Raw genomic sequence first — 16,919 nt, forward strand, 5'->3', positions numbered from 1 at the left:
GGTACCCATGGTGTGGCAATGAAAGTTTGGAGGCTGAAAGGCCAAAACTGGAGGACTGCAGAGACCTTGTTGGTATTGTAGGATTGGAGAATATTACAGAGGTAGAACAAAGAAATGTACAGCACAGGAACAGGCCCATCGGCCCTCCAAGCTGCGCCGACCTTGCTGCCCGTCTAAACTAAAATATTCTACACTTCCGGGATCCGTATCAATCTATTCCCATCCTATTCATGTATTTGTCAAGGTGCCCCTTAAACGTCACTATCGTCCCTGCTTCCACCACCTCCTCCGGCAGCGGGTTCCAGGCACCCACTACCCTCTGTGTATAAAAAAAAAAAAAAAAAAAAACTTGCCTCGTACATCTCCCCTAAACCTTGCCCCTCACACGTTAAACCTATGCCCCCTAGTAATTGGTCCCTCTACCCTGGGAAAAAGTCTCTGACTATCCACTCTGTCTATACCCTTCATAATTTTGTAGACCTCTATCAGGCCGCCCCTCAACCTCCTTTGTCCCAGTGAAAACAAACAGAGTTTATTCAACCTCTCCTCTTAGCTAATGCCCTCCATACCAGACAAATCCTGGTAAATCTCTTCTGCACCCTCTCTAAAGCCTTCACATCCTTCTGGTAGTGTGGCGACCAGAATTAAACACTATACTCCAAGTGTGGCCTAACTAAGGTTCTATACAGCGACTTTTCAGTGACCTGTGGACCTGTACACCTAGATCTCTCCGACTTTCAATACTCTTGAGGGTTCTACCATTTACTGTATATTCCCTACCTGTATTAGACTATCCAAAATGCATCAGCTCATATTTGTCCGGATTAAACTCCACCTGCCATCTCGCTGCCCAAGTCTCCAAACAATCTAAATCCTGCTGTATCCTCTGACAGTCCTCATTGCTATCCGCACTTCCACCAACTTTTGTGTCATCCGCAAGCTTATTAATCAGACCAGTTACATTTTCCTCCAAATCATTTATATATACTACGAACAGCAAAGGTCCCAGCACTGATCCCTGTGGAACACCACTAGTCACAGCCCTCCAATCAGAAAAGAACCCTTTCATTGCTGCTACCCTGCTTTCTATGACCTGGCCAGTTCTGTATCCTTCTTGCCAACTCAGCTCTGACCCCATGTGACTTCACCATTTGTACCAATTTGCCATGAGGGACCTTGTCAAAGGCCTTACTGAAGTCCATATAGACAACATCCATTGCCCTACCTGCATCAATCATCTTTGTGACCTCCTCGAAAAACTCTATCAAGTTAGTGAGACATGACCTCCCCTTCGCAAAACCATGCTGCCTGTCGCTACTACGACCCTTACTTCCAAATGGGAGTAGATCCTGTCTTGAAGAATTCTCTCCAGTAATTTCCCTACCACTGGCTCTCCGGCTGTAGTTCCCTGGATTATCCTTGCTACCCTTGTTAAACAAAGGAACAACATTGGCTATTCTCCAGTCTTCTGGGACATCACCTGAAGACAGTGAGGATCCAAAGATTTCTGTCAAGGCCTCAGCTATTTCCTCTCTTGCCTCCTTCAGTATTCTGTGGTAGATTCCATCAGGCCCTGGGGACTTATCCACCGTAATATTTTTCAATGCGCCCAACATCTCGTCTTTTTGGATCTCAATGTGACCCAGGCTATCTACACACCCTTTTCCAGACTCAACATCCACCAATTCCTTCTCTTTGGTGCATATCGATGCAAAGTATTCATTTAGTACATCGCCCATTTCCTCTGGCTCCTCATATAGATTCCCTTGCCTATCCTTCAGTGGGCCAACCCTTTCCCTGGCTACCCTCTTGCATTTTATGTAAGTGTAAGATGCCGTGGGATTTTCCTTAACCCTATTTCCCAATTACTTTTCATGACCCTTTTTAGCCTCTTGACTCGTTGCTTAAGTTCCTTCCTACTTTCCTTATATTCCACACGGGCTTCGTCTGTTCCCAGTCTTCTAGCCCTGACAAATGCCTCCTTTTTCTTTTTGACGAGGCCTACAATATCCCTCATTATCCAAGTGTTGTGAAATTTGCCATATTTATCCTTCTTCCTCACAGGAACATGCCGGTCCTGAATTCCTTTCAACTGACATTTGAAAGTCTCCCACATGTCAGATGTTGATTTACCCTCAAACATCCGCCCCCAATCTAGGTTCTTCAGTTCCCGCCTAATATTGTTATAATTAGCCTTCCCCCAATTTAGCATATTTGCCCTAGGACCACTCTTATCCTTGTCCACCAGCACTTTAAAACTTACAGAATTGTGGTCACTGTTCCCGAAATGCTTCCCTACTGAAACTTCTACCACCTGGCCGGGCTCATTCCCCAATAACAGGTCCAGTACAGCCCCTTCCCTAGTTGGACTATCTCCATATTGTTTTAAGAAGCCCTCCTGGATGCTCCTTACAAACTCCACCCCGTCTAAGCCCCTAGCACTAAGTGAGTCCCAGTCAATATTGGGGACGTTAAAGTCTCCCATCACAACATCCCTGTTGCTTTTACTCCTTTCCAAAACCTGTCTACCTATCTGCTCCTCTATCTCCCGCTGGCTGTTGGGAGGCCTGTAGTAAACCCCCAACATTGTGATTGCACCCTTCTTATTCCTGATCTCTACCCATATAGCCTCGCTGCCCTCTGAGGTGTCCTACCGCAGTACAGCTGTGATAGTCTCCCTAACCAGTAGTGCAACTCCTCTACCCTTTTTCCTCCCCCTCTATCTCGCCTGAAATTTCTACATCCTGGAATGTTTAGCTGCCAATCCTGTCCTTCCCTCAACCAGGTCTCTGTAATGGCAACAACATCATAGTTCCAAGTACTAATCCAAGCTCTAGGTTCATCTGCCTTACCTGTTATACTTCCATTAAAACATTTGCCACCAGACCCGCTGTTTTCAGCAACATCTCCCTGTCTGCTCTTCCTCAGAGCCTTAGTGACCCTATTTCCTAGTTCTCCCTCAATTTTTGCACCTTCTGACCCATTGCTCCGTTACCCAGCCTCCTGCCATACTAGTTTAAACCCTCACATGTGACACTAGCAAACCTCACGGCCAGGATATTTATGCCTCTCCAGTTTAGATGCAACCCGTCCTTACACAGGTCACACCTGCCCCGGAAGAGCTCCCAGTGGTCCAGATAACTGAAACCCTCCCTCCTACACCAGCTGTTTAGCCACGTGTTTAGCTGCTCTACCTTCCTATTTCTAGCCTCGCTGCACGTGGCACAGGGAGTAATCCCGAGATTACAACCTCTGAGGTCCTGTCTTTTAACTTTCTGCTTTGCTCCCTGAATTCCTGCTGCAGGACCTCATCCCCCTTCCTGCCTATGTCGATAGTACCAGGGGATTCCTGCACTGACTGCCTGCCCTTTCTGGTGGTCACCCATTTCTCTGCCTGCACCTTGGGTGTGACCACATTTATATAACTGCTGTCTATGACGCTTTTTGCCACCTGCATGCTCCTAAGTGCATCCAACTGCTGCTCCAACCGGACCATGCGGTCTGTGAGGAGCTCCAGTTGGGTGCACTTCCTGCAGATGTAGCCATCAGGGACGCTGGAAGCCTCCCGGACCTGCCACATCTCACAGTCAGAGCACTGCGCCCCTCTAATTGACATTGCGTTAATTAATTAGTAAATGAAATTTAAAAATAATTTATAAAAATTTTTTTTTAAAGTTACTGTTAACTATATGTTTCCTCGCACTAGATTTCTACTATAAATGTAAATGTTAAATACAGTACTCTCCGATCTCTGGCTTAGATACCCCTCTAAATTACAATTAAGTAATTAATTAATTATGTTTAATTAGTTTAACAATGTTAAATTTTTAAATTTAGTGCAAATTCCCTATCAGCCAATCCGGTCACAGCTTTCCTGTGATGTCACTTTTCAGTTTTTTTCCCCCCCCAGTCGGATCACTCAGAATAGCAGAATATCTATCACTTACATGTTCCCAAGCTGCACCCCGGCTCTCTCTCTCGCTTCCGAAAATGAAGGCCGCTGGAACCTGGGGGATAAGACTTCATATCACCTACCTTCCCAGGGTGCTCCCTAGTTTTCTCCCTGCTTCCTGGGATGCACTCTGGACCTCTCCCTGCTGATTACCAGTTACAAAGCCAAACAAAGGATACAGAACAAAAAGGGAAGCAGCACCTCCTCTCGCTCCATGCTGAATTACCACACTGCCCAAATTACCAAGTTCCAATTCCCACTCTGGCTGTGCCACACTCACTCAGGCTGTGTCTCCTTCACCTGCGCAAAGCTTACTGAATGTGCTTTCTGTCTGTCTTTTATACAGAACTCAGCGAAACAAGATGAGTCACACTATTTAAGCTTCAGGCAGAAGAATACACCCTTGTGCCACTAAACAGGCCTCAAGTGACTGACAGATAACTGCCTCTCAACAATCAGGGTGGGGTCAGCTTTAGCCAATCAGACACTGAGCTAGACACTGACCATTTAACTGAAAAACAGTTTTGAAGATTTGAATTCACCACTTACCTCTTACCTCTTTAATTACCACACTGCCCAGATTGGGAGGAATGAGACCATGGAGAAATTTGGAAACCCTGATGGAGCTTTTTGACATTGGCTCTTGCTTTGGCAAAACCATTGTAGGTCAGCGAGTGCTGGGGTAATGGGTGAAAAGGACTAGGATGCAGGCAGCAGAGCTTTGAATTAACTCGAGTTTACAGAGTGATGGAGGAGAATGGACGATTCAGAGAACATTGAAACAGTGACATCTGGAAGCAACAGAAACAGAAACGGGTGGGTTGAGGCAGCTGAAGAGATGGATAATGTTACGGAGGTGGAAGAGCTTATGAAGAAAATGATGCAGAGTACAAGCTGTATGGTGGACCTCCATTTACTCACAAGCCAATTGCTTTCCTTCTCATGACAGCATGGCTGAGATTGGTAGATGCTTTCTGAATCAGGACACAGCCTCATGGTTCTCTCACTGTTCACAATATTTCAGACCTCTAGAACATCGTTGGCATCTTGCCCCCCTTTGAGAGAAAAAAGGAATCTTTTTATAAAATTTAGAGTACCCAATTCATTTTTTCCAATTAAGGGACAATTTAGTGTGGCCAGACCACCTACCCTGCACATCTTTGGGTTGTGGGAGCGAAACCCACGCAAACACGGGGAGAATGTGCAAACTCCACACGGACAGTGACCCAGAGCTGGGATCGAACCTGGGACCTCGGCGCTGTGAGGCTGCAGGGCTAACCCACTGCGCCACCGTGCTGCCCTGAAAAAAGGAAACTTAATTGAACCATTAGTATGATAGTGGTCAGGGTGTGAGCGCTTAACACTGGATGGTTCAATTTTAATTGTTTATTGCTGTTTGGGAGAAGAGATGTGGTGAGCTGGAAGCCATATACCCTGCCTCAAAGGGACATGGAAGCAGATTTTTGGCTACTCTGTGAAAAGGAATGATTTCAGGGTCGTGGGAAAAAACAAGGGACGAGTTGGATAGCTCTTTCCGAGAGTTGGCGCGTGCACGATGGGCCGAATGGTGGTCTGCTGTGATGTATCATTCTGTGATTCCCAAAACATTCTAATCTGTGTTCTACTAATAAAAGCTTCTTTCTGTTTAGATGACTGAGTTGGCGCGTGCGCAGATTGCAACAGGATCCCCAACTGTTGTGGCCACGAACCTATCTCATGGAGCAACTGCGGTGCCAGTGACAGCGCTGTTGGACCAACAGAGACAACAGCATTCGGATTTCATGAAGCAGCTGAGAGCCAGGAGTGAACCTGACCAGTAATATTTTTTCAAAATATATTTGTTATTAAGGCATTTATATAAACAGTAAATACATACGGCAGGAACAAACAGGAACAGTCTCCCTGATAGCCCAGAGACTAATTTTGCGTGGGTGAAGGGACCCGGAGCCACCAAAATCAGGGGTGTGGATGAGCGACCTGGCGGAATTCCTGAATTTGGGAAAAATCAAGTTCGTCTTGAAAGGGTCGGTCAATGGGTTTGCCTGAAATCGGAAGCCGTTCATCGACTTCTTCAAGGAGGATTGAGGTGTCAGCATGGGGAAAGCGGGGAGGAGGGCGAATAAACGGGTTAAAATTGGGAAGGCAGGATGGGAGATGGGGAAGGACAGGGAGGTTTGAGTGTTGATTAGCTTGTTCCTCCTTTTCCCTATGCGCCCGGATCAAAATTAACCCCCCCCAACCAGTGCCTTGAGTGCCTCCCGTAGCCTGGCGCCGAGACCCCACCTGTAGCATTCAGTTCCACATACCCCCGGATGGCAGTCCTCACCTGCTTGCACAACTCATCCGCCAGTAACCCCACATCCAACCTCCACTGCGGTCGGTGATCTTATGGAAACATATAAGATTCTGAAGGTGCTTGATAGGGTGAATGCAGAGAGGTTGTTTTCTGTCATGGGGGAATCTAGAAGGAGGGGACACAGTTTGAAAATATGGGGTCTCCCATTTAGGGTGAAGATGAGGAGGCATTTCTGCCCTCTGGGTCATTAGTTTTTGGAATTCTTTTCCACAGAGAGCAGTGCAGGCTGGGCCATTGAAAATATTCAAGGCTGAGTTCGTTTTTTTTAAAGAAAATATTTTATTAAGGCATTTATAATTTTGCCATTTTGAGCAAAGAGATCCAACACACACTAAAACCCCACAATAACATACCCATTTCCCCCCAAGCATAAACCCTAACTCTCATGGTCTGTGTACCACCTCCATCCCATGGTTCTCCCTTCATTAGATTCCCTCTCCTTATTCATCACTTTTCCATGCCGCCCCCCCCCCCCCCCCCGCTGCTGACGGTCAATTTTCCTTGAAGAAGACGATGAACGGCTGCCAGCTCCAAGCAAATCCCAATAGTGAACCTCTTAAGGTGAACTTAATTTTCTCTAACCTAAGAAACCCTGCCATGTCGTTGACCCAACCCCCCGACTTTGGAGGCTCTGAGTCCCTCCAACCCAATACAATCCGTCTCCGGGCCGCCAGTGAGGCAAAGGCCAAGACGTCGGCCTACCCTCCCCCACACCCCCTCCCTTCCTGCCCTGGGCTCCCGGATATTCCGGCACTCCAAATATTGCCACCTCTGGACTCTGAGTCACCCTCCCTTTCAGGACTACTGACATGACATCTGCAAATCCCTGCCAAACGTTCCTCAACCTCGGACACGCCCAGAACATATGCACATGATTTGCAGGACCTCCCCCACAGCTCCCACACCTGTCTTCCATCTCCTCAAAAAATCTGCTCATCCGGGCCACGGTCATATGAGCCCTGTGGATCACCTTGAATTGGATCAGGCTAAGACTGGCACACAACGAGGTTGCATTGACTCTCCTCAGAGCCTTCTCATATAACCCAACCTCCAAGTCCCCTCCCAACTCTTCCTCCCACTTCCTCTTCACCTCCCCTATTGGAACCGCTTCAGTTCCTTATATATTTCCGAGACCCTTCCCTCCCGACCCCTGTTTTTGACATCATCTTATCCTGTAGCCCTCTTAGTGGGAGGCGAGGGAAGCCCGGGACCTGCCTCCGGACAAAATCCCGCACTTGTAAGTGCCGGAACCCATTCCTCCCTGGCAACTCAAACTCCTCCTCTAGCTCCTCCAAACTTTGGATACCATCCTCAATGAAAAGATCTCCAAATCTCTCGATCCCTGCCAGCTGCCACCTCCTAAAGTCCCCCTCCCGGAGCGAACCAGTGGTTGTCACAGATCGGTGACCACATCGACGCCCCCTCCAGTACCATGTGCTGCCTCCGTTGCCCTCACACCCTCAGGGCTGCCACTACCACTGGGCTTGTGGAGTACCGAGCCAGCAAATATGGCAGAGGTGCAATTAACAAAGCCTTCAGACTCGTGCCCTTACAAGATGCCTCCTCTACCTACTACCACATCGACCCCTCCCCCACTACCCACTTCCTAACCATCGATATATTAGCCGCCCAGTAATAGTTAATAAATCAAGTAGGACATACTTCACCCGCGGGGCTTTCCCGGTCCAAATAAAACCCGAGATCGCTGCATTCATCTTCCTAAAAAATGCCTTGGGGATAAATTCGGAGACACTGAAAAATGAACAGCAATCTTGGGAGGACTGTCATTTTCACAGTCCGTACCCACCCCGCCATTGACAGCGGGAGCACGTACTACCTTCGGAAGTCCCCTTTCATCTGCTCTATCGACCTGCTGAAATTTAATTTCTGAAGCTGACCCCAGTCCCGTGCCACTTGAATACCCAGCTACCTAAAACTCCCTCCCACCACCTTGAACAGCATCTCTCTGTCTCCTCTCCTGCCTCCTTGCCTGGATCTGGGTTAGAGTTTTGATTGGCGAGTTAGCTAAGGGTGAGGTTAAGACCACAATCTGATCAAATGGCAGAGCAGGCATGATGGACCATGGCCTACCAACACTATTTCTTGTGATCTTCTTTAGCAATTACACCAAGCCCTTCACACTGTGCACTGTGCAAACGCAAATTAATTCCATAGTATTCTGAACAAGCTACTTTTGGAGAGGAATTGAATTTGGAAGTATGACGCTAATATTCCATAGATTAGTGAGCTCATTAGGCAAGTGTGTCTGTGTGTTAGTCAGCCTGAGTTAAGGGTACCCAGTGTACCCATCTAAGGCCCAATTAATCCGTGACAATTAAACTATATTGGAGTTTGGGAGTTGTCCGTATGTCCCCTTATGCAAGATTTGTTCTAAAGAACAGGATCAAAAACAAAAAATCAGCTGATGTTGTACTAGGGATCAGACCGTGTCTGCATAGCCCAGTGTTCTGCTGTGGAGAGAGAAGCAGAGTTAACATTTTGAGTCCTATATAACTGCTCTTTGAAGAAGATATCGAAGATGATCCTTCTGAAGAAATTCTGTTGGATGCAATATTAACTCTGTTACACTTTCTGTTTTTATAATCTTTATTATTGTCACAAGTAGGTTTACATTAACACTGCAATGAAGTTACTGTGAAAATCCCCTCGTCGCCACATTCCGGCGCCTGTTCGGGTACACTGAGGGAGAAATCAGAATGTCCAATTCACCTAACAAGCACATCTTTCGGGACTTGTGGGAGGAAACCGGAACAACCAGAGGAAACCCACGCAGATACAGGGAGAATTTGCAGACTCTGCACGGTGCAGACTCTGCACAGACAATGATCCAAGTCAGGAATCGAAACCGGGTCCCTGGCACTGTGAAGCAACAGTGCTAACCACTGTGCTACCATGCCACCTGTACTCCCTCCATTGAACTGATGCAGGAGGGGTCTCTACTGAAGTGGTTTTCACTGAAAAATTGTTGGAAATAATTTTTGAACTTGTTCACAATGACTGGAAGAGATTGAATTAAGATACTTGCTGGGAATGAACTGACCATTTTTTTTTTGGTTTCATAGCGGGAAGAGTGAATGCAGCCCAACATCAGATGGACCTGTGGAGAAACTGCCCAATTCCAGAATTCACTACTCTACTTCATTCGACAGCCCGTCTGAGTCATCCAGATACAAACATGATCGAAGGTGTTGCTTTAATTTTTATAGTAACTGCTTCTACACTTGTATATTGACTTATTAAGTGCCCACTGTACTCCAGCTCCCACTCGCTACCTCTCCTGATGTTGTATTGTGTCCCTGATGCTAACAGCCCTTTAATAGCTTGTCCAGTTGGACATTCAGTATTTTTGACCAACTGCTAAGTTCCAGTGTGGTCACTGAATTGATCCTGAACTCGCCCATTGACAGGGGCACTTCCAAAGGGCAAGGCCACTACATGGTGTTCAGCTGCAGGAATCCTGACTGATGTAGATCTGCAAATGATCCTCCCAATACTGTGTTCATCAAACACCTCACCATATTCCATTCCTCTTGCTTCTCCTTTGAAATTCTTACTGGCTACTTTACCCCCAGGTCACCCAGTAAGATATCCTCAGTTCTTCTGGCCTCGTGTATTATTTCTGCCGCACACAACCGCGACAACTGAGCCTTCAGCCTCTCAGTGGTCAGATCCACAAATTCTCTCCCTGCTTGCCTCCACAACTCCTTTAAGACAAGCTTAAGTACCTTTGACCTAGGTTTTGGTCGCTCTCCTAATTTTTTATCCTTTGACTTGATGTCAATTTGTGCCTGATTATATTTTTGTGAATCACCTTGTGGCTTTTGTGGCTTATTCTATGATGTCAGAATGCAAGATACTGTTGTCGTTCTGCACATGATCGATACCTTTACCAAACTTTGTCATAGAGGGCATCAATTCAAAATTGAAATTGACAATAAATTATACTTTTTTAATAACAACTATGTTGATCTCTGTGTCACTTCTATAGCAGCGGCAGCAGCAGGCAAGACAGCCCCTCCTTGTCCTCCTTGGAGAAAAGAGCCGAGAGCAGGGCCTCCCGCCACGAGAAGGGAAATAGTTCTGTTGAAGAGGAGGTTCACACAGCAGCTGATGACGCGATCCACAGTGACAGTGTGCCTTCGTTACCTGATGAGAAAGGTGAGTTCTTCAATCTGAAATGAAAAGTCTTCTTTGCCCTACTCATCACATGTGTCTACATCAGAATCAAGAAAATTTCCCCTCCCCTCCTAAAGGAAATAGCAAATTGTGGATCAAATTTTAACCAGTACACTGACATTGGTTAGTTCAAATTCCATGAGCCGGCCATTTGCTTTTAAACTAGAACTTATTTCATTTTAATTGAACCTGTGGTTCTGCAGCTAGGCCGAAGAAGCTAGATTTGATGCTGAAAATGCAGAGGCAGTTCACCCAGATGCCAGTATCCCAGATTCCAATCTAAATGAACACTATTAACTGCAGGACATTAGGACCTTGTTTGCCGGAAGATGAGAATCCTGGAACTCCCTAACTATGCATTTTGGCACCAACTTCACCATATGGACTGCATTGGGTCAAGGAAGAGGCCACCACAATCAACTTGGGACCTGCTGGAATGAGCAATAAATGCTTGAGTCTCTACATCTCGAAAGCCAATGGGAATAATTAATTTTGGTGCTGTTACTTTTATTTTGTGATCCAGTTACTCACCCACTTTCTTCACTGAGGGGACAGGCACTTACAAGAACAGTGTATTGGACTTGCGCAATGCACTGCAGTTATTTGTGCGACGTCGCAAAGGTCGATGCAGTTGTACACGTCTATTCTCTTGAGAGATTAGGATTTCTCCATCACAGTTATTCAATAATTCAGTTTGGGTTTAATAAATATACTCTGTACTTGTGTTTGTACGTTTCTTTGTTTTAACTCTTTACTTTGCAAAATAATCAGAAGCCAATCAGAAGAGCATCACAAAGCTCAGTGACCAGTGTCCTGCTTCAGGAGAGTAGAGAGATTCCAAACAGCACCAACCAGCATAGAGTGACAATTGGAATATGAAGTAGCTTATTTGCTGCCAGCGCAAGTCTATCAAAATGTGTCATCACTGAGGCCAGACCAAGCAGCACATTTTATCGGGGGTTTCCTGTGGCCAGACCAAACAGTACATCTTGCCAGGGATTTCCTTTTTTTAAAAAAAAGAAAAGGAGAAATCCATCTTAAAGGCATAGGCTCCGGTAATTGTCCAGGTACAAAAATGATAAAAGCCGAAAAGAACCAAAACTACAAAGGAAAACTGGGGACAGACAAGGATTACATGAGGATCCTTACAGCTGTTTTAGAAGGAGTCCTTTTATGCCATTCTTGCTGGCATGACACAATCTTTCAATAACTCTCCACTCTCCCCTCTCTCTTTCTTGTGGCTCTAGAACCAGTATACTTGTCTATGATGGATTCCTACGGTCTCCCAAGACCATCTTAAACTTCTTGAGAGTCTGAATTATACTTTTTCTTTTTAGAATTTGGCCAATCTTTCAAGCACTTCCCCTTAAACACATCTGTTGTCAAAGCAGTCATTTTAACCAAACTCGGCTGCTTGAACAAGTAGTTAATCCAAGGGTTCCAGCCCATGCTTTTAACATTGCTAAAACTAGCATGGAAAAGTCTAAATTCCTTCCTAGAACATTGCCTGTTGTTTTCCTTTGCCCATTGTAAACTGTCTATTTTCTTCCCAGACTCTGTCTCCATTGCCACTGAGTACTCCCTTAAATTTGACGAGTCGATGACCGAAGATGAGATTGAAGAGAAATCCTTCCGTTCCCTTCTGCCATCAGAGAGTCACCGCCGCTTTAACATGGAGAGGAAACGCAGCCGGCAGGATGATTCCGACGAGGACATGGTTCGGGATCAATCGGCCTCCGCAGTCATCAAAGTGAGTTAATGTATGATGGAGGGGTGCCATTGGTGAAAATCACTGGAATTGTCAGTGTTTGGACCCGAGGTGACATTTATCCACAACAATCTGGCTAAAAAGATTAAATAATAAGGACAAGTTATATCGACTAGGTTCGTATTCCCTTGAGCAAAAAGATGAAGGGGTGATCGAATTGAGATGTTTAAGGTAGTTAAATGATTTAATGGGGTAAATTGAAATTATTTATGCAGGCTCAGACCAAGGGAGCTTAACTTTAAAGTTAGAGCTAAGCTGTTCATAAGTGATATCAAAGAAACACTAGGGCAGTGGAAATCTGCCCTCCCACACAAGAAAATGCTGTTGAGACCGGGCGTCAATTGAAAATGTCAAAACTGAGATTGCTAAATTTTTGTTAGTTAATGGTATTAAGGCTTACAGGACCAAAGTGTGAGATGAGAGTTCAGAACAGATCAGCCGTGATCTCATTGAATGGCAGTGCAGGCTCAAGGAGCTGACTGGCCTTCTGCTGCTCTTGTGTTTCTCATTTCTTTGGTTAAGAAGGCATGGTAACAAGGCTGTGCGGAAGCCCAGTAGTCAGCATGGGTGCATCAAATATTGGAGGGTGTGGCAGGGTGTGGGGTGTGAATTAAGGATAATGGGCAGACAGTCTAACTGGCAGCATGTGATTGGTGGTGTTCTCAATGAATCTTTGTTGGAGTATTAGCTATTCACTATATTGTCACTTGGATAATGGAATAGAAAGTCATGTATCCAAAATCTGCTGATAGCACATAGATGGGCAGTGATCCCAGCAGTATAGAATTATAAAGGGAAATTGATAGATTAAGTGAATGGGAAAACTGTGGCAAATGGATACCAATGCAGACAAATGTGAGGTTGGACCAAAATCGGATAAAACAGGACACTTTCTAGATGGTGAGAAACTAAAAACTGTGGCATTCCAAGGAAACTTGGCAGTGGGGACTCTGGGTATATAGATCATTAAACAGTTACAGAACATTACCAAAACGGTGAATGGAATTCTGACCTGTATATCTAGAGGACTGGAATACAAAGGGGCAGAAGTCATACTTCAGCTGAATGAAGCCCCTAGTTGGCCCACACCTGGAATTTTGTGCTCAAATCTGGAAACCACACCGTAAAAAGGATACATTAAACTTACCAGAAGTTCTGGGTAGATTTACCAGAATGATACCTGGACTCTGAGGGTTAAATTAAGAGGCGAGATTACACAAACTAGGGTCATATTCCCTGGAAGTTACGAGGTTAAGGGATGATTACATTAAATTTTTCTGGCTATTAAGGAGAAATGACCTCCTATGTTAATGCAACTACCCATCCCCAATTTCTCCAAAAGCAACCTCTACTCAGTTGTCATTTTTGTTGCAGGCTCATTCTTGGAATCTGGCAGCTGATCAGTGAGTGGCTGGAATCCTGACCTAGGTGTGCTTCACGGAAGATTAAATTATATAGTGACTGCCAGCACGCACTAATCTTGATGAAGGGGCAGCACAGTAGCACAGTGGTTAGCACCGTTACTTCACAGCTCCAGGGTCCCAGGTTCGATTCCCGGCTTGGGTCACTGTCTGTGCGGAGTCTGCACGTTCTCCCCGTGTCTGCATGGGTTTCCTCCGGGTGCTCCGGTTTCCTCCCACAATCTAAAGCTGTGCAGGTTAGGTGGATTGGCCATGCTAAATTGCCGTTAGTATCCAAAATGGTTAGGTGGGGTTACTGGGTTAGGGGAAAGGGTGGAGGTTGGGCTTAAGTGGGGTGCTCTTTCCAAAGGCTGGTGCAGACTCTATGGGCTGAATGGCCTCCTTCTGCACTTTAAATTCTATGTTCTGTTCTATGTTCTATGAACCCCAATCCTGATGAACATTGAGATCATTTGGCAAGTTCATGCATGTGTCAGGCATGTCTGATGGTACAGGTACCTACATTAGTTACTGCTGGTCTCTGAACCCGGGTACTGAGATTTTGGGGAGACTAAGTTTGAATTAGGTCAACGGGAGGCAGCACACTTCACTTGGCGTTACATTTGTCTTTTTGTCTTTCCACCGCTCAGCATGATTTGAGCATGCCTTTCTCCGGGGGACAAGACAGTTTCTCCAAATTCACCATGGAAATGGTACGACAGTACATGAAGGAAGAGGAGATGCGTGCCCAGCACCAGGTTTCACTTCTCAAGCTGCGTGAACGGGCCTTGAAGGAAAAGACCAAAGCAGAACTGGCCTGGCTGGAGCACCAGAAGAAGTGAGTAGCTATCTTAAGCAATGATGTCAAACTTAATAGTCTTTCAAAATTGCAGTCTTGGAACTGAGCAGTAATGCCAGTAATACTTCCCAGGAGAAGGGGAAGCCATTTTGTTTCTCATTACGTGGGTCTGTTATATAGATTGCCCACTGCAGGCAATCACTCCATATTTCCACTTATCCCTGTCAAGGAATAGCCTGAGAATGAAGGCAATATTGATTCATTGTCTAAAATCGTTTTTGGCTGTGAAGCCAGGATTTGTTGCCCATCCCAAATTGGCCTAGAGAAGGCGGTGGTGAACCGCTGCAGTCCATCTAGTGTAGGTACACCCACCAGTGCTGTTAGGAAGGAAGTTCCAGGAATTTGATCCCATGACCGTGAAGGAACAGTGATACTCTTCCAAGTTAGGATGGTGTGTGGCTTAGAGGGGAACCTGTAGGTGGTGGTGTTCCCATGTGTCTGCCGCACTTGTCGATCTAGGTGGCAGAGGTTACGGGTTTGGGAGGTGTTGTCCAAGGAGGTTTTGAGTTGCCGCAGTGCATCTAGTAGATGGTATACATGGCTGCCACTGTGGGTCGGTTTGTGGAGGGAGAATGCTTCAGATGATGGATGGGGGTGCCAATCACACAGGCTGCTTTGTCCTGGATGATAAGCTTCTTGTGTGTTATTGGAGCTGCACTGATTCGGGTAAGTAAAAATTATTCCATTACGCTCCTGACATGTGCATTGTAGGTGGTGAACAGGCTTGGATGGGTTCAGGAGATGAGTTAAGCTCCAGAATTCCTAACCTCTGACCTGCTTTTGTAGCCACAATATTTATATGGCTGGTCCAGTTCAGTTTCTGATGAATGGTAACCCAGGATGATGATAGTAGGGGTGGGGGGTGGGGGGGGGGGGGGGGGGGGGATTCAGCACTGGTACTGCCGTTGGTTGTGTGATGAATGTTGAAATTGTAATATATTGTATTTCATACTTGTGGCAGTAATGTTATTAAAAGTCCTGGTTTAAAATGCACGCAGGCAGAGTGTCTAATAAAGCTGTAATTAAAGAGTCGTAAAAGATAAGGTAGTCATTCATTCCAACCACTTAACTTGGTTACAGATAAAGGACTAATGGAACGTGTGAGTATGAGTGAGTGTGTGTGTGTCCACGAGTGTGTGTGTGTCCACGAGTGTGTGTGTGTCCACGAGTGTGTGTGTGTCCACGAGTGTGTGTGTGTCCACGAGTGTGTGTGTGTCCACGAGTGTGTGTGTGTCCACGAGTGTGTGTGTGTCCACGAGTGTGTGTGTGTCCACGAGTGTGTGTGTGTCCACGAGTGTGTGTGTGTCCACGAGTGTGTGTGTGTCCACGAGTGTGTGTGTGTCCACGAGTGTGTGTGTGTCCACGAGTGTGTGTGTGTCCACGAGTGTGTGTGTGTCCACGAGTGTGTGTGTGTCCACGAGTGTGTGTGTGTCCACGAGTGTGTGTGTGTCCACGAGTGTGTGTGTGTCCACGAGTGTGTGTGTGTCCACGAGTGTGTGTGTGTCCACGAGTGTGTGTGTGTCCACGAGTGTGTGTGTGTCCACGAGTGTGATCAATAGTATTGAGGGGCACTGCCATTTACTGTACATTTCCTACCTGTATTAGACCTTCCAAAATGCATTACCTCACATTTGTCCAGATTAAACTCCATCTGCCATCTCTCCGCCCAAGTCTCTAACCGATCTATATCCTGCTGTATCCTCTGATAGTCCTCATTGTTGTCTGCAATTCCACCAATCTTTGTGTCATCCGCAAACTAACTAATCAGACGTTACATTTTCCTCCAAATCATTTATATATACCACAAACAGCAAAGGTCCCAGCACTGATCCCTGCGGGATACCACTAGTCACAACCCTCCATTCAGAAAAGCACCCTTCCACTGCTACCCTCTGTCTTCTATGACCGAGCCAGTTCTTTATCTATTTTGCCAGCTCATCTCTGATCCCTTGTGATTTTACCTTCTGTATCAGTCTGCCATGAGGAACCTTGTCAAAGGCCATACTGAAGTCCATATAGACAACATCTACTGCCCTACCTTCACTAATCATCATCGTCACTTCCTCGAAAAACCTGATCAAGTTAGTGAGACACGACCTCCCCTTCCCAAAACCATGCTACTTCTCGCTAATACGTCTACTTGCTTCCAAATGGGAGTAATTCCTGTCTCAAAGAGACCTCTCCAATAATTTCCCTACCGCTGACGTAAGGCTTACCGACCTGTAATTTCCTGGATTATCATTGCTACCCGTTGCAAGTAATCCAAAGACCCAGAGTAATGCTGTGGGGGCGACAGATTGTGAAATTTGCAAGGTACCGTCATGGATAGAGGAGTGGCTGTCTGGCAGAAGGCAGAGAGTGGGGATAAAGGGGTCCTTTTCAGGTTG

At 46.0% G+C, this 16,919-nt stretch overlaps 1 protein-coding gene across 4 annotated transcripts in view; it reads left to right on the forward strand.

Moving 5' to 3' along the window:
• LOC140426656 (centrosome-associated protein 350-like) overlaps window positions 1–16,919 on the forward strand; it is a 319,223-nt gene that overhangs the window by 203,760 nt on the left and 98,544 nt on the right. For all 4 annotated transcript variants that reach the window (XM_072511741.1, XM_072511743.1, XM_072511742.1 and 1 more), the window contains 5 exons: window positions 5,602–5,768; window positions 9,392–9,514; window positions 10,318–10,487; window positions 12,059–12,255; window positions 14,324–14,511. In XM_072511741.1, coding sequence (XP_072367842.1) covers window positions 5,602–5,768; window positions 9,392–9,514; window positions 10,318–10,487; window positions 12,059–12,255; window positions 14,324–14,511 — 845 coding nt within the window. The remainder of the gene's footprint in view (window positions 1–5,601; window positions 5,769–9,391; window positions 9,515–10,317; window positions 10,488–12,058; window positions 12,256–14,323; window positions 14,512–16,919) is intronic.

The sequence above is a fragment of the Scyliorhinus torazame genome, chromosome 7 (assembly GCF_047496885.1).
Source record: "Scyliorhinus torazame isolate Kashiwa2021f chromosome 7, sScyTor2.1, whole genome shotgun sequence".
In the NCBI taxonomy this organism is placed as follows: domain Eukaryota; kingdom Metazoa; phylum Chordata; class Chondrichthyes; order Carcharhiniformes; family Scyliorhinidae; genus Scyliorhinus; species Scyliorhinus torazame.